This window comes from Cyclopterus lumpus, chromosome 3, assembly GCF_009769545.1.
Source record: "Cyclopterus lumpus isolate fCycLum1 chromosome 3, fCycLum1.pri, whole genome shotgun sequence".
In the NCBI taxonomy this organism is placed as follows: domain Eukaryota; kingdom Metazoa; phylum Chordata; class Actinopteri; order Perciformes; family Cyclopteridae; genus Cyclopterus; species Cyclopterus lumpus.
In genome coordinates, this window is record NC_046968.1 from 19,789,542 (window position 1) to 19,813,949 (window position 24,408).

Sequence of the window (24,408 nt, forward strand, 5' to 3'; positions counted from 1 at the left end):
CCCTACCCCCCCTTTCCCCCCTGTATGTATTAAGCCTAGATCCCATGGATCTATTTAGCTAATTGCATATCTGGGTCTGCTACTTATCCAAGAGATTGTCAGAAGATGCCAGACAATTAGTATGTGGGCTTTGGTCAGCTTGCACTGCACGGCTGAGCTGTGATGTTGTCCACGATTACACACACACACACACACACACACACACACACACACACACACACACACACACACACACACACACACACACACACACGAGTTGCCACTTTGACCTGTGTGACATCCAGCTGTGTTGATGGTGCGAGATATTGAGGAGTCATAGTAGGCAGCTTTATTATTTCTCAGGCAGGCACCATATTGTCTGACCTGTCCTCCTCTGCAGTGTGTGATTTATGAAACTGCAGGACAGAGAAGAACAATGAAGTCTCCAGTGGCATATTGTGCCTCTTAATAAGACTGCCAGTGGCGATGTCCCCCTGTACCCCACCTCTGGAAACCTCAGGGGACCAGAGGAGTTCTCCCCCTCATTTAATTTTTCACCAGGCTTACTTCCTGACAATTTTGTTTTGTGGTGTTGACACATTTGACAAGAGTTAATCTAACAAGAAATACTGAAAGTTCATTTAAATGTTTTAAGCACTAAGTAACTACTGGGGTCTGAGATGTCTCACACCCATAGTTGGTGTTTCCTAAATGTTGAATTTTCCTCAAAGCAATCTCCCTCAAGCTCAGGAGACAATTACAGGAATGCAAATTTCTCTTAAGTTGTGTGAGATAAGGTTTCTCTCCTCGGGCCTGTTTTGTTTAATTTGGGGGCTCACATTTATTTTCCTTGAGGCAAAAGGCTTTGCATATCTCCTTTTGTCACATTATTTTGAGCTCTTCACGGCAGAGATTCCTTTCCAATTCGTTGTTTGATCTGTGTGAAAGTTTTCATTTGTTTAGAATATGAGGCAGGTTACTTGGCACCTTTCATAACTATAACTACAATAAACATTGTAGAGTACAGTTTAAGTAACATTTAACCTATAGCAGTACATTCAAAAGTAACACTTGATCATAAATCCTGTTACTTTGCCAGTTTGAGCAAACGGATTCCTTGAAATCTAAGTTCCAGTTGTCTTTCAAATTTAAAGGGTAATAACTTCACCATTTTCATCATTGCACGTCAAACTGCAATGCGTGCAAAAAATCCAGAGGGAGAGAGAGGACCTGCACGACAGTGAGAGTCTGCAGTGTGTTGCTTTACCCTCCAATGATCCACCTCGAGTGTCTGCCACATCAGTCTCCGGTCAGTGGAGCGGCAGCAACCAGGGCCTTATCCTGGACAGGTGTAGTAATAATAACCCACACTACATATTGTGAAATATTTTAGTAGTCCTGCTTTCTATTATTCTAGTCCAAAACTTTTAAAAACTGCAGTAAAATACCATATATAGGGAACTGACTTCATTGAATGTGGTGTTGTCACTGTTGTGTTACACACTTGCTATTTATTGCATGGATGGAATGGCCTTTGTCTTTTTACTAGCTTGTAAAAGATGGTGAGCTAGATTTAGAGAACTGAATGATTTAAAACAAAATCATTAATTGAAAGATGGCAAGTGCCATGTTTTAAAATAGCTATAACACACATTAAGAATGTCTTAACAAATAACACGTGACATAATTATTTGGTCACCATTTTGTCGACTTCAGATCCTTTTCATGGCAGCCGTTATGGCTCGTTAAATTAGGAAACGCACAGGTGGAGTTAATAACGTGAGTGAAGGCTACATTCCATTAAGGTGAGTTGGTTCAAGCGCTCTGGTATTGTGTATGCGCCGTCACTGATATAACATTGTTAATATAATATAATATAATATAATATAATTTACACCTCAAAATGTCAGCCATGAAAGGAATCCATTATGATAATATAATCTGCAAATAGCAGTACTGACTACATTTGACGTTGTCAGTGTTGATTCTTGGAGTTAACCGTACTACTCTGTATACATCTGTTGACTTGTTAATGGTTCTTGAAAGCCAAAGATGGTTTTGTAAAGAAAGAATGTGCCACTCTGTTGTTTTCATTGAAAAAAATGAGAGTAGACTGTGTTTTTTATGCTTTTCTAAAAGACGAAGAGTGGTGGGTCTTGCTCTATATAAACGAGCAAAATGATAACAGACATAGCTATCATTCAGCTCGTTAGTATAACGAGCTACAGCTGTCGGTTAATGGAGTCAAAATCTGACAACCAAAAGCACTCTGTCATTGTTAAATTGAAGCAACCAGCAGCCCTTTTCAATGTGCGATACTAAATATTCAGGCGCGAAAGGACCAATCTTGGACCTCGTATCGCTCCCTGTTGAATGCCATCGTTGGATATCATTTTATAAAATTGCTGACAGCTGTTTATTTGTCCATGCTGCTCTGTGGTTGTTACAATGGTATGTGACCAGGGCAGGTTTAACGTTAACTCTTTTAGAGCACAGTGGGCTCTTTTTGAAAGCTGCCACACCTGGAGTGCAATATATATTTTTCACAGCACACATTTAGACTGCCATAGTAGGAAATGCACGGATGTATTTGAGTGAGCTGAACAAAGTCGATACGATCGACTGAAATAAATGCCCCGAGCAGACTTGATAACAATGCCGTACAACATCTTTTCAAAGAAAAATCTCCGATTAAATATTTGCCTAGGGCACTGGATTTTTTTGTTCACTAATAACAAGTTAGAAATGTTCGGTGTAGTGTATGTTGAATAATTTCTCTAACAACGCAATCATATTATGACATTTTAATTATTTAATCATTTGTATTCCTACTAATTTACGAAACTACCGGTATGTTCGAGAAGCTGTGGCTCAGGAGAGGAGCGGGTTGTCCCTTGAGAAGGCTTCTGGTTTGATCCCCGGCACCTACCGTCAGCATGTTAAAGTGTCCTTGAGTGAGACACTAAACCCAAAGTAGCAGTGCAGTCATCCACTTAAACTGCTGTCATGGTCCCCTTATTCTAGGCAGCGATAAGCTAATTAATTAACATATCTTCATTTTGTTTTGTCTTGAGTTATCATGTGCTGCCACTTATGGCATAGCCTATTACACATATCTAAATGTATAGTGCTGAGCATTTTGTGCGTGCGCGTGTGCGTGCACGTGTGCGTGTGTAAAAAGGTCTCACAGAAGCAGGATGAAAACAGAAAAAACGTAATCTTTTTCTGTACATTTGTCTCACTGAAGTCTACCGTTTTTCTTTCCAGCTGTGAAGATCAGCAGACATCCAAGGCTGCATTTCCCTCAGCAATAAGGTAAGCTGATAAAAGAGGATGCTGCAACGTAGTGCACGCATTTATGTTTTCTCAGCACTACAGATGGCGCGCAGCACCACTTATGCATGAAAGAGAAGCAGCTCAAAATGACAATTGGCTATTCATGGAATTTTATTAAACTGTAAGCACACATTTGATCAATTGTAATAGAAACTTTGCATGTTATGTGTTGACAGACTGGGTGCCAATTAAATCTTCCCATCTGCCTCCACCTGTTCTTGTAGTGATGTTATGTTACTGCGGCCCACCTCATAGAGATTCTTATACGCACATCTTGGTAGATTACATTAAGTACGGCCTGTAACATGCTGCCGTACTGGAGTGATCCAGGTCAGTGTTGGTGTAGAGTTCCATGTGATTGCTGTTTGTTTGTCATGGGAAGACTTAAGGATCAGGAGAGGTGTCCAGCTGATACTGTTAAAGAGAAAAGGCCTGCAGTCTCTCTTCATGATGTTTTTTGTCCTGCTGGCTCTTCATTTAAGAGCAGCAGAGAAAACTCAGCTCCAGTTTCTCTGTATTTTGTAGTTTGATATTTTGTTTGTTTGTTTCCTTTTTTTTGGTCTTCATGATTCACTCTCTTTGCTTACACGATCGCACATATTCAGTGAATGCTGGATTGTTGTATTATGCTTTATGTACTTTTCCCACAGTTGAAACTATCAATAATAATATGGCATAAGTATTGTCTTTTCCTGGTTTTAAAGGCTCCATGACCGTAAGGTTATGACATTTTCTGGATAGACTGTTTGTTCCAAAGCAGCTTGCCAGGTGCAAGATTGAACAGATTAACATTTGATCTCTTTTGTAGACACATATGAATGTTGTAATTACTTTGAGATAATAAATGGAAGATTCCATGACAGTGTACTATATGTACATTTTTAATGAACTGCTTTCAGAGGGCAATTGGAGTAACTGGCAGCATCTGGTGCCCAGCCTTTCGCTGTAACCACGCTCCGCTCCACAAATGAGGTTTACTGTTTCTGTGCATTTTAGTTTTCCAACAATTAATGAGCTCCGATGTTGATTAATCTCATGCCATGCCTCAATAAACGGTCAGATCTCAACTTAAACATATGTGTTGAGTCGAAAGCTGAAATACAATACAGGCTACAGGTTAGATATTGTTATTTGGAAGTTGTACAATTGCAAACTTGTGGTTTATCCCTTTTTAACTTTGACAGCATTTAGCATGGCTGTAGGTGGAGTGGAAGGCACAGGGCAGAAAACTAATCGTAGTCCAAATCAGCACGTTTGACACTTTATCATTTCTTTTTTATCATTTTTTATTTTTTTTCAAAGCATACTTCAGCAAACATGTTTGGTTGCAATACACATTTTCCTGTTTTGTACATGTTTTCCATATTTCATACATTTTTCTGTCCTGGATTACTTTGAAATGCTCACGACAGCTGCCACCTTTTCCATTCTTTTCATAATCAATGAATAATCCATAGTGTGCCTTGAGAGCACATTGGGAACAGTCTGCTTTATTTATTTTTTTGTCGAGATTTTTGATCAGCTTTCTATAATTTACCCATTTGGTAAGGAATGAGATTATAGTCACACATGCTGTAGTGCCTCATTTTATTTTTTGACATTTATAAATGACCAAGAGCTCTGCTATTGACTGGGCAGCTGCAAACCTAATTGTGTTACTAATGCACTAATGTATTTCTTTTTTGTTATTGATACAGGCAGAATTATTGGTTTATTTCCTTAACCAAGTGGAATAAAACATTTAATAGAAACGGGGACATGTTTGTTTCTCTATTTATGGAAAGTAGAATTACTATTCAAGTAGGTTTATTACATTTTAAACGACTCAACTTTTCCACATGGTACTGTTGTAATTGGATGTTTTTTCTCTGGGCAGGGATGTACTGTCAGCTGCTTTCTTGCCAACTCGATTAATTAATTGTATAGACCTTTTAAGTGCAGCTAAACTGCTCGGCCATCTTCACTCTAAATGTCAGTGCTGAAGATGGCTGAAGAGGTCCATTCCCAGCCTGACCGATCTAATGTTTAGACGTTCCTCGCAGAGAGTATTCCTCTGGGCCTCGGCCAGTGGGCCCCAGCCAGGATCGACTCTACAGACTATGACTGCACCCAGATTCTAACTATGAGGAGGCTGCAAGAGGATAACAATCAGAGTAACAGATCATTGCACATTTTAATCATGAATATTTTGTCGTCTTTACTGTTGTCACAAGCAACCTTTTTATAAGTGTATATCAAACCAGAACCGTGACTCTGCTTAACTGCATGATGTCCTATTAATAAGACATCATCTGTGTAGATATTTAAAAGTATGGTAGTTTACACAGACTTTATTCACTATGGTGGCTGTAAAAACAGCGTTTACATCTTACTACAACCAGACGTTGTGGAGGTATTGAGTCAACACGGCAGCATCATTTGTCAGCCCTGTTACCGGCAGTTTATAAAGGTCTATTTATCAGAACCGATGACAACTAGATCTGTTTGTCAGCTCTACGTGCTGACTGTTTATGGTCTTAAAGGAGGTCGTCAGTCAGTCAAGTGTTCCCTAAACGACCTCTGCTGTGCTGTACTCGGTAAACAAGAAGAAGATGTCGCTCTCGGCAGAACAGACTGCTAAGCACCAATATACGTTTCCTTTCAAGCTCCTAGGAAGTAATTTATTCAGAGCTTTGGGTCAAATATCAGTTTAAGAATAGAGAGCTATTCATTAATAATAAGAAACGTGTTTTATTCTGTTTTACCTGGCAAAACAATAATTTTGTGCAGATATTCTATGTTAAATATCAATGATTGCATGAGAATTGAGCCTCAGTGCTGCGATGTGACTAATCATTCACTCAATTTGCTGTTAGTTCATTTAATGAGAACTGGTCTCGGTGTCTCTTACCAAGCCGGGAACATGACTAGCTCTTGACCACATCTTACACTCTGACTCTTCCACGCCATCACGGCATTCCTTCCACTGGCGGGCATTTTACTGGTAAGCAGCGATCATGCCTCCTGGTGGGGATGACCGAGGCCATCTCCACAGCAGCTCCAACACCATCGCAGTGAATCATGTTTTTCAGGCAGGGGGTGCCGTCTCATTGAGAGGGTTGTGTAATCCCAGCTGCATCACTGCCGAATAGATCAGGCCTTAATGTCCAGAAACACATTTGCCGTCCTGGCATTCAAATTCAGGCGGCTACCATGAGGCACCCCTTTTGATTTATTTCTTTATTTTTTTTTTGTTTGAGTGTTTGTGTGATTTGAAAGAGTCTGGCCGTAATTTGTTTTTTTCCAATGAGGCCTCTAAAATTGTGTAGCACAGAATGCTGTTGAGTTATAATTGAGGGAACTCCTCAGACTTAATCTTGGTCTGACAGACATAATTATACCTGGCCTTTAACTACACCAGAAGGCCCCTCAATAACTGTTACATGCACACCAAAACAAAGAGTTTATGTGGCCCTTTAGTACATGACAGGTTTTGATTCCTCATCTCATGAGTTGCCCATAAAACGTCAGGGTGACTACAAAAGTCCTGTCTAAGTTAACCTTCCAAACATCTCTGCTAAGCCCTTTTTGATCAACCATATAAGATACAAAAACACAGAAACTCATGCTAGTCATGATGAAGGACAGCTAGCTCTTTAATTGGCATGTGAACTGGAATGTAAAGCAGAAAGAAGTAAAAGCACCAATACCACAATGCCGACTCACTCCATCACAAGTAAAATACATTCTGCCTTCATAGTTTTACTAAAGTAGAAGTACTGATGTTGCGGCAACAAATCTACAAAAGCGAGACTATTAATGAATGGTAACCACGGTTATGGGATGATTATTAATGCAATTATTAGAAGTCATTGAATCAGCAAACAGACTCTATAATGTCTTTTTTTATACAGCAAATATTGACCTTAAGTTTGCATTAGCCGCCATTACACACTGGTCATACCAGATCAAGTACTGTGGTGTTGAATTGAGCCACAGTGTTTTATTGCCATTACTTTGGGTGTTGGTTGGATGATTAACCTCTTGGACCCGATTGCAGGTTTGCACTTGGAAAGTATGTGTTAATTGGTAGATACCTGTCTCTATTGTTTATGCTTCATGCATAGCTCCTTATTGTGATGGGATTGTGTCTTTGCATAGTGGGCGTATGATGATTTCATACTTCAACATGGGCAATAAGTGACAGTCCGTTTGGAACAAGGAAAATGGATTATGGTGATATTGTTGAACACAGTTGTTGGGGGGAAAAAACGATAAATGCTCGTCAGTCTCTTAAATGTGCAATTAAAGCTGGTTCACTCGTATTTCAGGCCCTACAAATCAAACCAAAGTATAATTATTCTATGATTTTGTGGAACTCATAATGTACCATTATGGTCTGATTACAGCCTCTTTTTTTACCTTCCAAGAACACACTTCTATGACCTTTTTTATCTTTAGTAATAATTGACCATTTTTAAATATTCCAAATACAAGCATAACATATCAGTTAACAAAAGCTTTAATCAACAAATATCAGTTAAACTCGGGTTATCTCCTTTTCATGCTTTTTTCATCAGATATTAGTCAGGCCACAACCATCCTCTGTATCCATGGCAACCGGTTTTTGAACACATCCTCAAGTGGCAGAGTAGTCGGTGCAATGTGACAGGCTGGATATATACTTTAAATGGAAATCAAAATCTATCACCTTTTTAGAAGAATACTGAAATGTGTAAGTGGGTTTTAATACAAGATTAATAACTCTTGAGCGGTGGCTCATAGACCCGCAGTCTCGTACAGCCTCTCGTTTCAAGTACCAATCAAAGTTGATATTAGGTATGTTCCAAAATATGGGGGGTGACTGTTTGGCTCCAGATTTCAAATTAATTGAATTTGGTTGCCATTATAATTGAATATAATGGCAACCAAAGTTTCACTTTTGGCGACCAAAAGCTGAAGCCTACTTGCCATCCACTGTTTAAAGTTATGTTTGATCCCTGACTGTATTATGTTGAATGAGGCTTTACCAACAAGCTCTAAGTTGTATTTGTGCAGTGTTGGGCAGCTGTTTGCCTCTCCTCTCCTCTGCATGAAACGCAACACCTGCGTTGGTGCTGCTGCCGACAGAGAGGCATCACCTGCCATTTGCCAAGCTCTCTCACACTTTTACTCGCTCTCTTACACGTGCAAAAAACACACAGGCAGTCATGTAAAGTCTGTCACTCAGGAGGTATGCAGTCAGTCACCTGACACCACCACCAACCAAGTGGATAATTATGCTAACAGCCTTATTTCTCATATCAAGCTCCCCTTTCATGTAGAGGTGTGTGTGTATGTCTGATGCCATATGTAGTGAAGCAATTAATTAAACTGAAGTTTTTAGATGTCAATATGTGTTATTCCCTCTGGCATGTAAGTACAACCTATTTAATTAAATTGTTCTCAACATTTCTGATGCTGTAGAACAAATGTATACAAGAAGCTAGTTTTTATTGTCTTCAGAATCTTTTTATTTTTTATTCTACTACCTCACTCCGATCTCATGCCAATTTAGGAAATGGATAACCTTTGTAATTATGTACGCATTTCTGCCACCCTACGTTCTCGCTCCCAGCAAGCAATTATCAAAACCATCTTGCTGGATGAATAAGGCTGAAACGTTGGAATATTTCTTGAATGATCAGCAGGTTTTACTCTGATAGTAAGAGTAAATCAACATATCATAAATATTAGTCATACTTTAGTTTAAAACCTTTTTATGTGTGTACTTCCAAATGAACTCCTGCACACTATACGTAATATACTCTTGACAGACCTCAAAGACTTTCAAAATTCAATCAGCCAAAATATCAGGCCGAGCAATATTTACCCAGTGCACTCTTTTCAACTCCTGGCCCCTGCCGCCCCATTCAGCCAGCTGGATGGTGATGACCTCATTCTGAACTGTGCCGGCTCACTTATGTGTGTGACTAAGACTGTATGCTTTAGATCAGTTCCATTTCTGCTTGATGAGTAACCAGAGAGAGTCTCTGATGTGGTGTTCACACTGTTTGCATGGAAAGGGAGACATTGGTGATACAAATCTAACTTATTTGTTTAGAGGTTATGATAAAAGGTTTGATGTTTAAACCCTTGAAAGGCCAATGATGATGAGTAGAAATGGAACCGGTTAGCACACCTTCGGCTGTGAATGGGGCCCTAATAAGAGCGATACTCTGTATTTAAAACGTTTGGAGCGTAGTGACTACACAGGTGTAAGGAATTGATTTAGTGTTTGTCCGTAGTAATGTAAGCTGCTGACGTTTGCGTGTCCATTTTTGCACTGATCATCTGTACCAGTGTTTAGCCTCTGTTGGTGAGTGACGTGTGATGTGTGCTAGCCATCTAAACCTGAGAAAATCTGAAAGCAACAGTTGTCATTTCAGGCGTCAAAAACTGCAATCGTCGGATGCAGGAATGAGATGCCTGCTTTTGTTTACTCGTGTGTAAAATACCAGAAGTATCTAAGAAACATTGCACTTGTTAACCAGGAATAAGTTTTTAGTAAATATTTCATCCAGCGCTTATCATATGTTATAGCTTTTGAAATGAGGTTTCTCTACAGTCGGATGCATTTTTGAAAACCATACGATTGACTTTCCAACAGCCGTTGTCCTCGCTGCATCTCCTGAGGCCATGTGGGGTGTCAGAGTGAAAGCCGCTGTCATATGATACGGTTGTATTGTGCTGTGCTTGTTGTTTTCCATTGCAGGGCCAAGTTGGCATTGCTTTAGGTCAGGAACAATGTGCTTTCAACCATAAATTAAAGAATACATCTCTGGAGGCAACAAGTTGCTAAATTAAAGTCCAACAGCATTCACATTTATTAATCCCTTTTGTGTAGTCAAAAAATAATAAAAGTTTATCGGTAATAGTTTGTTACTATTAAATGAAAGGAAAAATGTCTTTGGTGTATATCATTTAAATGTCTCTATTTTGGTGTTGCATTTTTTTTTCCCGAAGGGGAACACCGGAAAGATGATTTACAGAGCAGATGCTATATGCATGTTCCAGCAGACAAAATCAGAAATGCTAATCAGCGTTAAACCAAAGAAAGCAGATGGACTAATTATGAGGCCTGTGTTAGCCCAGTTTGGGCCTGGTGTTGAAACTAGGCAACCAACATGCTCTGGACTTGGATTTAATATGTTCCCTGGTCCAGAACTCCTCTAGGATTGGCCTGTTTCATTTGTGGGCTGTTCTATTATTGGATTAGAGGCCATGTTACTGTAATAGGGCCTAGGCATTCCCAGCAGGCGCTGCTCTGCCTCATTGATCTATTGAACAATAGCTACATGTTCCACTGCTCCGTCTCCATTTTCCTTTTTATCTCATGAGCCGCTGTCTGACTCTTAGACTTGCACGGAAACAAGGGCACAGTCTTTTTAGCTCCTTAGATTCTTGACCGACTACAGAGAGCCCTGTTAACCTGCTCAATTAAGGTCCCGTCAAACTTTCATTAAAAATGGTGACATTTCTCAATCCATTCCAATGAGTTTTTCTTTCCGTTTGTCTGACCTGTTTCAAAATGACACATCCAGAGTCCTCCACTTCTGCCCCAGGCCACTCTGTTGGATCACGTTTCCTCGTGGCCTCATCGCCTCAGTGTCTTCGGCAGGTAGATGGACATCTTCGGTATGTGCCTTTTTGTTGTGGGATCAATATGATACAAGGCTAAAATGCACCTTCAGGGCTAGTGGCTTGAGTGCAGCTGTCTTTTTCCAATGTCGCTATTAGGGCTGTAATCATTTGCGTATTCATGCCGAACCATCACATTACAGGGTCACGGACAGGTGCACGCTTCCGCACACAGAATACACTGCGTGTAGATGGAAGTTTACAAGTGCGAGTATCGCCCAGAAACTTCTAGCCGTTTGCCGTTGGCAACCTATGTTGAGGTTAGAGAGACTACAACCATGCTAGTAGCTGTGTGAGGCTTTACTTGGGACAGTGGTGCTTTGATGTCATAATGTCCCTATGCAACCATGATTACAGGCATGTTTATGTTTAGCAGGTATAATGTTCATTATTTTTCGGATTGGCGTGTTAGCAAACTCCTTTTTTTTTTCCACAATTGCCTTGTGTACGAATTGTGCTCTATAAATAAACTTGCCTTGCATTGCCTTTTTGTTAATTACCAGGTATTTTGTCATAAATCAAAGTATTGGACAGAGAGGCATTTTGACCAGATTATCCCGCTAGATGAAAAGCCTATGGAAGTCTATGTTATTACAATTCATTCTCTCGTGACTATCATGGGTTTGCTCAGTTGTCATAGAGATTGCTCGGTTGTCACCCTGTGACCTAAGGTATTAATGTATATACTACATATTGTTTGAGGGCTGGACACCATCCACAATTTATATATTCCTGAAAATCCTTGTAAATTATTGACCAAAAGGCCAGAATGAGCTGTCAGTGGTGTACACAACATGAAGAATGTTTCTTACAGCGGACTTGTGCTGTTGAATATTCTTTGTTATGTGAGCCTGCAGTAGATCAGAGGCATGTAGGTGTAACTGGTGCAGTTGGGTTTAACATCGGAGGGGGAGGGGTGTGTGTGGGGTTCAGTGTGCAAGGTCAGCGGGTCCTTTTTCTCTGCTCAAAGGGTTAACGTTTGTTGGACCTTTCAATTTTCAACGTCAATATTGCATTGATTTCTTATATGACTGACAGTAAAAGGTTCTCAATGTTGATAATATCACCGTTCCTCTTTTATTTATATATAACATTTCATTACATGTAAACTCAAAGTGCTTTAGATTAAAGTACAGCATATAATAAAGGAGCATAATCAACATGCATATAAGAATAGATGGTAAGGAGCAACGCTGGCAGGCATGCAAGTAAAGTAGATGAATAGAGCTGCAGACTGACGGCGCCCTGTTGGATGGGTTATGCGGTCAGATACAGCAGGCAGGTAAATAAAGCATATAGGCAAACAAGATGCTCCTGCATCCAGATGGATTTACCAGCATGGAGAGAGATGGAGTCGGGACCAATGGAGCGGTTTGATTCTCAATCATTTTTGGATGGATTGCCAAAGCATTTTGGGCCAACATCCACGTTTCTTTTTCATTTACTATAATCAGAATCTTGCACAGATCTTTTTTGAATGGGAGTGCTTATTGTGCTGAAACAGTATACTAATAGATATTGTTTTCTTAAAAAGAATACTTTTAAAGCGTGTTCTAATGGTGTAGAATAGACCTATGCAATCATTGGGATTGTCTCACACAGTCTCTCTTTACCATAAATTTTTTTTAATTAGAAAAAGCTGTCTATTCATAATTATGTATGGACCTAATGCAATTTAGGTCCATACATGATTATTACTAAGGTGGGGTTGTTACTGCTGTTTGCACACTGGAGCCATATTCCCACACTGGATTTAGGAGCGGCCTAAGGAGTTGGTGCGGGAGTGTTTTGGGCGTTTTACAATCACATTTGATCTTTGCAAATCCGTTCTCATTGTAGGGAAGAGAACATGGTTGATGGGATGCTTTGGTGGTAATCCGGCATCGATGAAGACTCTGCTTCGTCTTGATGAAGGAGAGATTTACCTACATTTTTTTTAATTAACTTTATTGGAGCATCGTGCTCTTAATTTGTTTTGGGAGGTGTCATTTGGTTAATTTTAAAAGAGTTGAAGTGTTTTCAGCTGTGTTTGTTTATGAATACATCTGTCCTTATTTCAAATGTGGTGTATGTGTGTAGTGAAATAAATTATAGTTCAGAGGATTTACATCAGGGCTCATTCTGGTTTAGGGGGGATAATTCAATCATGGTGTGTGCCATAATGAATTCAGCATCTTGTTCAGCCTTATTGCTAAGGCTGAACAAGATGTTGTGTTAGTTGATGAAGTCATTTTTGTACACTAACAAAAGTATGATTTTGACTTTGGCACACATTGTGCTCATGCCATGTCAGTTTTAGGGCCCTGTGCTGGGGCTTGTGGTCAAATTAGTTACTGTATGGATATTGATACCGAACATTTATGATGATATTCTTTCTTCTTAAAAATGCGTGAAAGCATGTAGTCAAAAAGTGCATTTTTACAATAAACAAAGCTATATGTTTGTGTGCAGTATAAGGTTTCTTTTTGCTCTTCTGATTGCCATTGTACTGTTTACTGTTTGGCCTCATTCAAAAGATTATGAATGGTTGACAAAAACGTAACTTTCAATGTGAACAATGACGGAACTGGTACTCAGTCAATAACATGCTCATAATTACAGTATGCAGAAGTTAGACCTGCATTGTCAGCTGCACCCAAGTTCTTTTTACACATTTCAAATACATTGATATTAAGGAAGAGGCTAACATGGATGTGACGGAAGGACATAGTTGCAAAGAAAAACAACAATTCAAATATTCATAAACTTGTAGACATTACAAATACAATTACAGCTTTCTCTACAGTTCATACTCTGAAGTCCTGCTGAGCCCACTGCCAGTTCCACCCATAACTATTTCATCATATTATAATTTGATCATGTTGTGTCCTCATTGCTTTCCCTTGTGTTTTTAAGTCTTCCTGCTGTGTCTCTGCTCTTTCCTGAGACTTGTAGATGCTGCAGCAATTACAGTCTAAAAAAGCAATAACACATCATTTCTGCGGTTGGTCTATTTTGCAGAGGCAAACAAATACAGACACAAAGGTGAAATCCAGACCACCGAGGCTCCAGTCTGTGATCAAATTACAACAGAGAAAGGGAGAGGGAAAAACATAGCTGTGACCCAGAATGTGATACGTGTGGATTCATAGGACAATTTGTAGTATTTCACGAATACGTTCCTATACTTGTAAACTACCCGAAGCCCTTCCTGCTTTCATTTACTGAAGTCGCCCTTGTGCTGGTCTTTTAAGGGCATAACTGAGTTTATTTCTGTTTTCATCCTGCTTCTGTGAGACCTTTTTCATTAGTTAGGTTTAACTATTTGGGATCACTAGAATAAGGGATCATGTCTGTATGAGAACGGTGTTTGTCCTCAATGTTCAGTCGGGCTCAGACAGTGAGTGATTGTAAGAAAGTGTCTGGCTGCGGTCCAACCGCTATCAACAGGAGGTTTGTAGAAGTGGTTGACTGATTTAAGACGGAGCCCAAAGCAATAACTGAGACAATTTAACAGGCGACACTAAAACCTAGTGCACCAATCAAGGCAGTTATTTAGTCATGTTATAGAGCTACCATGCGACAGAGGCATCTTCTATATATATTATATTTCATCTTTCAAGGTACAGACAAATGCTTAACTCTTATGGCACTTATTTAGTATCTTAGAGAATGTCTAGTTTTACTATTACCACAGTTAGCTTCCGGATATTGCGGAGGAGTGTCCCCATTGTGTGCCAGACAAACACCTTCACGTCTGTATGTGAACACATCTCGCATAGAAACCAGATTCTGAATGTCTGGGTCGGGGTCAGAAGCTACGGAGCAGCTGAGGGGCTGCCTGTGTACTTCAGCCATGGCCCGGACTGACCCCTCACCTTTGACCCCTTGGCATAGAGGAACCTTGTGTTCCCATTTATTCCAGACAGGAGGTGCTCTGTTAGGGATGTTAAGCTTTCTCCTCCTTCTTCCTGAATTTAATTTCTGTGAACTACAGCAGTGTCAAATCACATTTTTATATTGGAGATATATATATATATATATATATATATATATATATATATATATATATATATATATATATATATATATATATTTTGTTTTCACATTAACATTTGATAAATTATTATCATACACATATAAGATTATAACTGTTTAAGTATAGTCATCAATTCATACAATATTTTTGTTAAATGTATATTTATGCATTGAGACATGCACATTATGTAACAAACAGATGTGGTAGCGAGCTGACAGCTAATAACTTTAAGTTAATTTTGTTTACCACCATGTTCCCGATACTTTTGTGGTTAACTTTATTTGTGATAAGAGAATATGGAGTATGCTATCAGTGTGGGACCAAAACTGACTTTCATTTTAGACGATGACGAGCTGGAAATTGCTTTGCTGGCTCTGAAGGCACATCATCATCTTCTCAAATACAGATTCTTGTTGATATCTTTGTCACTGAAAATGAAACGGATTTCAGAAGTGTAGTGTTTTACTAAGTGGTTTGTTTTGCCTGTCTCGTATGAAAAACATTGTCGAGAGTTGCCTCTCCGGTTCCAGTTGTTGCGGGTAGATTTGTTGCTTTATTTGACCGTAAAAGTCTCTTGCTCAGAATATTCAGTGTCTTTTCTTTGTCTCCAGCAGGGACCAGATGGGCCATTTAAAAAAGATTATACATTTGTCGTCTCTTTCGTTTTATGAAGCATAACAATGGCCTCACTGTGCACAAATTAGCACTTTCTTCACATTCATAAAATTATATTGTTTTTACGGGTAAAGGAGAGAACTTTTTTTGTGTGTGTGTGGCATGAATGCAAACAGAGCGCAGATGTGTGCAGAGAAAATAGCTTTAGTTTCTGCTTTTTCTAATGGGGAAAATAAAAAGATGTTACCTGTTTTATCAAGCATAGCAGCGATGCCACAGTGGGTTAATGCACATTTTAGTACAGTATATTAAAATTAGACAATCACAATTATCCCATGCGCAAGATAAATGCATATCGTAGTGTAAAGTGTATGTGTCCTCTCTTTAGCAACAGCATAGTCATTCTCCACCAACATCTGGCTCATGCATCACAGTCAATGAGTTTCATCACTGTGCTTAAGTTTTGGACCACCTGGACTCGCAATAAACTCCACCTCTTCTGCTCTGCCCTTCCCCCTTTGTGCAGGTGTAGCTGCAGCCCCCGCCCACCCCGCCGGCCAAGATGGTGGTGCTGTCGCTGAAAATCTGCATTCGCCAGTGCAATGTTGTGAAGACGATGCAGTTTGAGCCCTCCACAGCCGTCTATGATGCCTGTAGGATAATCAGAGAGAGGGTCCCCGAGGCTCAGACTGGACAGGGTGAGAAAGACGAAATGACACGATGAGGTTTGAACTGTAAAAGGGATGCAAAGGAATAATGAAATATAAGGAACACAGTCTGGTGGAAAGAAAACCGTTCCTACACGAAACTGCTCACAACAAGCTCTTTGGATTATCTTGAGTAACTGGGTCATGCCTTCTTAAGAGACATTGCTGTTGAGTTTTTCAAATGTATTTTTGCCGCTTTTGAGCACCACATGTCTAGTGCCATATGATCCCAATATAATGGAAAGAAGGCAGACAATCTCTGATCGTTATCTCCAAATTTAAGCACGACAGTTAGGAGGACACATTTATATTATTAATTAATATAATAATATTGTCTGATAAACTAATGCTGGGATCAGACTGCATGATCTTTTTGTCTAAGGCGACCGTAGAGTCATAAAGTGTTAATGGGACTTTGCCAGGACACCACAGGTTGGAGCACAATCAGTCATAGCTTGCTATCTTTCACTACTTCTAACTATACAGGTGGTCAGCAGGAGGTGGCAGGGTCCGACTTTACTGTTCCACCTGGCAGCATCATCGTTCTCATTTGCTGATCCTGGCATAAGGACTGACTTCCACCACAGTCTCTAAAATGCTAATGTTTCTCACTGTTCCAGCTTCAGACTATGGTCTGTTTCTGTCTGATGAAGACCCCAGAAAAGGCATCTGGCTGGAGTCTGGAAGGACGTTGGACTACTACATGCTCCGTAGTGGGGTAAATATATCCACCTGTTTAACGCAACAGTTAAACGCCTGTGCAGTGGGAGGGGTGGGTGGGGGGGCGGTTGCAACGACAACAACGACAACAACACAAGTTCACAACTTTACTCAGACAGATAGACAATACTAACAAAGTAAAGTACTATATAGTTTAATAATGTTGATCCATAATGAATTATGACTGAATTCTAATCCTTATTTCATGTGCTGTTTGGGATTTTTCGGGATAATACAACTCTACGACCCCAAAGAAAATGTGTCCATTATAAGTTTGATTTGGATGTCGATTACCATGGCATACCATGGTCTTTCAGCACACACACGCGCACACACGCACACACACAAACAAATATTCTTCATATCTCAAACAAATTCATAATGTTTAATATATTAATAATTGATATGCAGATCATGTATATAGTCGTTGTTTTAGTAACCTCCCTACATGGTTCAGATGATCTATTGGCCAACTGCTAACTTAAATGTGATTATCTTTATCTGAAAAGATCATTAAAAATTGAATTGAAACATACTTAATCAATTCATTAATAATAAGTGGGAACAAAGACGGCGTACAGTATCATTCATGGCATCAGCAGTACACAAATAGTAAAGCAGATTGAGAGGATAAAAGCACAGGATGAAATTGGATATCAAGAAAAGAATTGAGCACATCAAAGAATGCTTTTTAAAAGTGACTTTTAAGAAGCGCTCCAGCCAGCGGTCTTGGACCCCTGCTGCCAAACGCCTGAGCGATTCTGGTTTGTCGCGTAGTTCTGCCCCTCGCTACATCTGTGGGTTTGGTTTTGCAGCTCTAAATGGTTTCTCTTCTTCAAATCCACCAAAGGCAACCCAGGTAGAAGGCATGACTGTGACCAATTATTCTGAACCAAATCCCTCCTCATTGTTGTGATTGGAAGGGAGCAGCGAGCTGTGATAGGCAGCCGTTAAATAAGGTTTTCTGGCCTATATTCTCCCCTCTCTTCATGCGACTAGGATGCATTTGATCATTTTCTCAGCGGGTACTTTCTCTGCCTCTCTCTTTCTTTCTTTCTTTCTTACATGCATTAAATTGCTGCATTCCTCTCCTTTTTTCCTTTTTTTTTTTTTTCTCTTTCGGTTCTCTCCGCTCTACCTTTTATCTATGAGCAGGACATCCTTGAATACAAGAAGAAGCAGAGGCCCCAGAAAATCAAAATGTTGGACGGGGCCGTGAAAACCGTCATGGTGGACGACTCCAAAACAGTGGGAGAGCTGCTTGTGACTATATGCAGTAGAATAGGTACATTGTTTCTTTTACTGGCCCCTTTCTCCATTCTTTTGGAGTGTGCTGTATAGGTTTCAAGTGTTACTTGCTGTTTATTAGGTCTTAAGACATAATTAAAATTAGAATTCAGTGTCTTCTTAACCCTGTCTTTGCAAGGCATGCAGGTTGATCACTCTACCATGAGGACATTTTAATCGCTTTTGTTGTACAAGATCTTTTGCGTATACAAACTAGAATGTAAAACACAGAGAGACTAAAAGCGTGAAGAAAATAATCCTACTACATTAAACATGTATCCAACTGCATTCTGGATACCGTGGCAGATTTTTTTTTTTCTTTCCCCTTTTGATTCCAGGCATCACAAACTATGAGGAGTACTCTCTGATCCAAGAGACGGGGGAGGAGAAGAAGGAAGATGGGATGGGGACGCTGAAGAAAGACAGGACGCTGCTGAGAGACGAGAGAAAAATGGAGAAGCTGAAAGCCAAATTGCACACAGACGATGACTGTGAGTTTAGTGGAATTACATTTGACCCGGTGGTGTAGGTGATGGCAGTTATTTATTTTGCTTAAATGTTTGAATTCAGCTTTGTGCCAAAGTGGACGAAAGTATACTTTTAGAATGATGTGCCACTGCAGACGAGCAAAGGAATAAAGAAAAATTGTCTTTTTTTTATTTTATGTTTTATGTAAAGCTCTTTGAATAGTCTTGATTATGACATGTGCCATATAAAAAAAGCCAGAGTGTTTCCTTTGTTCAGTCTACAGATATCTGTCGATGCTTACTGGTGCCACTGGAGCATAATGTTACTGTTCCGCTCATTGGACACAATTTAGAAAAGCATACACATACACATCCGCACAGAACATTACACAGTTCATGTTGTACGGTTTTCAAAACGTCTGTGACTTTCATAGAGCTGGCCATCAGGGCAAACTCGGTAGCCAGGCAAATGGAGGACTAATGGAAATAGCTCAGAGTTGATAGTCATGTATTCCAGATATAAAGATAATGCTGAGAACGCACACAGTTGTATAACTCACAACATACTGAGATTTCTCTCATCTCTTTGCTTTTCAATCCTTTCTTTTCTCTGGAACCAAGTAGATTGGATTAACTAAAAAAGAAAAAGAAACTAGTCCTCATGGATGCGTTCTGTGTTGTCACAGTGAACTGGCTGGACCACAGCAGGACGTTCAGAGAGCAGGGGGTGGACGAGAACGAGACCCTCCTGCTCAGACGCAAGTTCTTCTACTCCGACCAGAACGTGGACTCCCGAGACCCCGTCCAACTCAATCTTCTTTATGTGCAGGTCTGACCCTCATTCTAACATGTTTACCACCAGGAGAAATACAGTACCGTCCATTTCTCCATCACCTAATGGTGACATGTCGCTACCAAAATATAGCTACTTGTATATTAAAGAAATGTGTGCTTCTGGCAAACTGTTTTTAATAATCAGATACAGATACTTGACTCAAAGCTATAATATAAGACTTTCTCAGTTCAATTTGTTTGACCTCTTACCCAATTAATGCAAGGGTTTCTTTTTTTCTTTCAGGCCCGAGATGACATCCTCAACGGTTCTCATCCTGTATCATTTGACAAAGCTTGCGAGTTCGCAGGCATTCAGGCCCAGATCCAGTTTGGACCTTACATAGAGCATAAACACAAACCTGGATTCTTGGAGTAAGCATCCATCCCACACGAAGAATGTTTATCCATACTGAATAATCTTTCATTTTTAAGAAAATATATCTTTTCACTGCATAATATTTGCAAAATGTTGAAGAAAAAAAGTACAGATAGAAACATTTGTATTCATATTATGAATTTAGTTTCATGAGTTTATGAAATTGTTGAGTTTTAAGGCTGAGGCGGAACAAATTAGTTCATGCTTTTTGTATAAATGTTTGCTTCTTCTGTGTTTCATTTCTATTCTAGCTTGAAGGAGTTTCTTCCCAAAGAATACATCAAGCAAAGAGGAGCTGAAAAGAAAATATTCCAGGTGTGATCATATTTAAAAAAATAAATAAAATGCACGTATTGATTTTATGTTGATTGGTTTACATTCAACACATTGGACAATTGTTCAGATGCTGAACACATGTAAATTCCAACCTGCAGGACCACAAAAACTGTGGAGAAATGACAGAGATTGAAGCAAAAGTGAAATATGTCAAACTGGCACGATCTCTTAGGACATATGGCGTCTCCTTCTTCCTGGTCAAGGTAAGTTGTAACACGTGTCTATTTCTAGGACATTTTAATGAAGTTTCACTGCACAATTGCATCCTCTAGCCTAAAGTTCCTTTATCCTGTTTATATATTTTTTTCGATAATCAAAAAAGGGGAAACCGTTTTGGAATTGGTTGAATTGTAGTCGGAGCCTTTTATATCTCGAGTGTGAAATATGTTCTTTTGAGCTTCTCGCGTCATATTAATATTGACGAAAATTTATATATTGATATAAATGTATATATCAATATATACATTTTGTTATGTTACATAATGTTTTTGGAGTTTTACATTTTTTTTAATTTTTTTTTTTAAATGATTTTCATCGAAAAATTTAGAATTTGTCGACCCTTTCTAAAATGGGTTAGAGTCATATACATTTTTTAATATAGCTATATAGACCAAATCGTTGAAAACAACCGTTTGGTATTTGCATGCCATAAATGATCCCTCATACATCTTATAAATCTCCTCGCTGTCTCACTTATTCACACACATGCACAAATACACACACACATACGCACCGGTTGAACCTCGTCTGTGGGGAGTTCAGCGCGTTGCTGGAAGGAAACCAAATGTCTGTGCAGCCGAGTGTGTCACTAAAGATTATTTCAGAGCAAGTGGGAAGGAAGTGGGGTGAATGAGGGAGAACTTGCACAGGCAAACCTGGGCCACTTAATCTACCAAATAAGTCCAACTGCCATGGAGATGCCTGCCGAAACGAACAATTTGCAGAATAATTTTTTCCCCTCGCATCAAGAGGATATCCTGCATTGGGTCATGGGAAACTTCTCTGTCTGCATCAATACATTACTTTCCAATTGTCACCTGTTCTGACTTCATCGCTGGGCTCTCGTAGAAAATGAGATCATTTCTTGTAATTGCTTTTGGGAGGGGAGGGAGGCACTCCTACTGCTTTTACTGACTCTCTGCCAGACAGTTCCTGGCCTTTCATCAGTAGCTTTCAACACCAGGGGAAAAGGTTATAGATGAAGTATTAAAAAAAAAAACTTTCTATTAGGTTGGAGTTCACCTCATCAAATCCTCATTTGCAGAAGCTCACACATTCCACAGTCTTGCAAGTCCACACTGTACTTTGCCTTTTATTCCTATTAAGCGTAAAACTCCCACTTCCTAAACCATGTCCCACCTCCTGGCCTTGGATCTGTGTTCCCCTTGATCAGTTTGACATCGTATCTGCTCACCTTTTGTCGTTTCCGTCATACTTGAGTGTAATCCAGTGGAGCAGAAACTTCTTAAAAATAACCCTGGAAAAAAATGCAGGCTATAGTCCCCAACCCATAACCCTTGGAGGCCCCAGAGGGTTTACAGGCCCTCCAGGACTTTTACACAACTCACCTCTTTGCCCTCATGTCACAGCCCATCGCGGTCTGTCCATCTGCTCACGACTGCAGCTCCTTGAGAAACACTTTCTCTTTCCATGCAAGGAAAGGGAAAATAAGTCGGCTGTTCTGCCGGCTCAGAGAGCGACTGAAGTATGACATTAGAGGCTTAGTGGATACAGGGGGAGGTTGAGAGTTTTTGACAGGCAGATAAAGACATGATTAAGACATAATGCTTTAATTACTAAGTGGGGGAATTTTTTTTTTTTTTAAACTGGTTAGACAGATGAATACCCATCTTGGCAGACCAGTCTGACAGCAGAATTAGAGTTTCAAGCTCCAAGCTTATGAATTTAAATTCTGTCGCTTGAACTGTTAATCTGTCCTTTTCTCTAAATGCGTTTTTATTCAAGTATTACCCTCAGCAGGCCTGGGAATATGAAAATGAGTTGTTTGCTGAAGGGAATAGAAGTGACATTTAAAATGGTTTGTTTGCATCATATTGGTGTCTTAGTTTTATTAATTCTACTTTTATTTATGCAACATCGTCCAATGAGAGGAAAGTCTTTTTCACAAGTGTCCTGCATACATGAGAGTTAGTACATGTTAGAGTTAGTATATACAGGCGCCTGAATGTTAAAACTATTTCAAAAAGACATCCAACATGTAAAATATAATTAAATGCAAAGTATGGATTAAAAAAATGGAAGCTAAAAATGTCCTTTTAAAATTTTAAGTGAGAACAAAATTAATAAGGTTTATAAATGGAAATGGAGCAAATGTTAAGTTTACATTTTGTTTGCCACGTCTCTTCAGAAAAGTTGTCAGAACAGTTTGATTTCCTTCAGTGCAGATGTGCTAAAAGTTTTTTGTTTTAAAATTTGTTGAATAAAATATTTTATTTTATTTTTTTGCAGGAAAAGATGAAGAGTAAGAACAAGCTGGTGCCACGGCTGCTGGGGATCACCAAAGAGTCTGTGTTGAGAGTGGAGGAGAAGACCAAAGATGTTGTTCAGGAGTGGCCACTCACCACTGTGAAGAGGTGGGCAGCGTCACCCAAGAGCTTCACCCTGGTGAGACACGCAAACAAACAACATCTGACTGCACCCTGCTCCAGTCGTACTCTAGGATTCATCACAGAGGCACCAGTTCAGAATATTTTTTCCAGAGAATTCACAAGGTTTCGGTACTGCTGGCTTTGCGCTCTGTCGTGTTATCTTTTATTCATTCTGTCCACACTGAGCATAAATCCCTTGTAGTAAATAAGAAGGACAGGCTCATAGTGAACCCAACTGTTCACTGCAGTGGCCATGAACCAATCACTGCAGTGCTCAGTCTGCCTGTCCTTTCATTCCCTCGCACACTTCAGTTATTGAACAGACTCTTTTGTCTTCACTGTCATTATCCCTTTTTTGTGGCAGCACCAGAGTCAATGAGCAACTTGGATTTAATTTATCAGATCTGGTAGATGAACTGTCTCTATTAAATTAAAAAACACATTATAGTTGCTGTTCATTCAGCACTGTTTTTGTGACATTGGGATTAAAAATGGATTTGATTAGTTGCTCACATGTTGAAGAAGTCATAGAGTTTTGATCTGTCGTGAATTTAGATGGGGTCACCACATTGATTTCTAGTTTGAGTCTACCCATAAGAGGTGTACACATTTCTACTGAAAAGGTCCTCCAGATGAATTGTTTTACTCTCTATGTCCCTTAATGAAATTTGCTCCAACATGCCTCTTAATCCGGTAATCCGACTCTCTGTATGTTGCAGCCAACACAATGTGTACTATTTATCTGCAACTAGCTGGCTACATGGATTCACATTCATCATCAGCCTGTGTACAGTACAAGCACTACAGTGGTTACTTTCCCTGCAGACCAGTATGACGTGTGTGTGTGTGTGTGTGTGTGTGTAGGACTTTGGGGAGTACCAGGAGAGCTATTACTCGGTGCAGACCACTGAAGGGGAACAGATCTCTCAGCTCATTGCCGGTTACATTGACATCATCCTCAAAAAGGTGAGACATTTATCTTTGGGGACACTGAGTCATAATGAATCGATGAAGTCTCAGATCTGTTGATGCTTGATGCGTTCAGGCTTCTGTGTTGTACAGTTGAAGTTAAATAAACAGAAATACGAGGTAGCTGGCTCACGTGGCGAAAGGACACTTGAAAGAACTCAAATCCCTGCACGCATATTTGGCTCTCCATTCTCTCTTTCTTAGATAAGAAGGTTGACACAAATATGTAGTTTCTTCAAAATACTGAAGAGATATCTCTGCACACCCGTCGAAAGGGTAGCACAACTTGAAAAGCTCTTGCCACTGTTTGCTTGCCATCTGGTTTATTTTATTTACCATTCAAGTTTAAAGGACTTTTATCTGGTGTATCCAAAGCCTAAAAAAAGAATTAAATGTGTCAATCAGAAACCAATTTAGGCCTATTTTATTTTTTATGTTACTTTGCGCTCTCAGCTATGTAATGGTTTGTCTATGAGCTTTTTTATGTAACTCTAAA

General features: G+C 39.6%; 1 protein-coding gene across 1 annotated transcript in view; it reads left to right on the plus strand.

Annotated features, from left to right (window-relative positions):
• Window positions 1-24,408, plus strand: part of tln2a (talin 2a) — a 77,934-nt gene that overhangs the window by 19,316 nt on the left and 34,210 nt on the right. Inside the window, exons 2-12 of the mRNA XM_034529266.1 lie at window positions 3,247-3,294; window positions 16,134-16,305; window positions 16,935-17,032; window positions 18,190-18,319; window positions 18,660-18,812; window positions 19,475-19,617; window positions 19,867-19,994; window positions 20,250-20,313; window positions 20,433-20,537; window positions 22,804-22,959; window positions 23,808-23,909. Of these exons, the coding sequence (XP_034385157.1) occupies window positions 16,170-16,305; window positions 16,935-17,032; window positions 18,190-18,319; window positions 18,660-18,812; window positions 19,475-19,617; window positions 19,867-19,994; window positions 20,250-20,313; window positions 20,433-20,537; window positions 22,804-22,959; window positions 23,808-23,909 (1,215 nt within the window). The 5' untranslated portion in view covers window positions 3,247-3,294; window positions 16,134-16,169. The remainder of the gene's footprint in view (window positions 1-3,246; window positions 3,295-16,133; window positions 16,306-16,934; window positions 17,033-18,189; window positions 18,320-18,659; window positions 18,813-19,474; window positions 19,618-19,866; window positions 19,995-20,249; window positions 20,314-20,432; window positions 20,538-22,803; window positions 22,960-23,807; window positions 23,910-24,408) is intronic.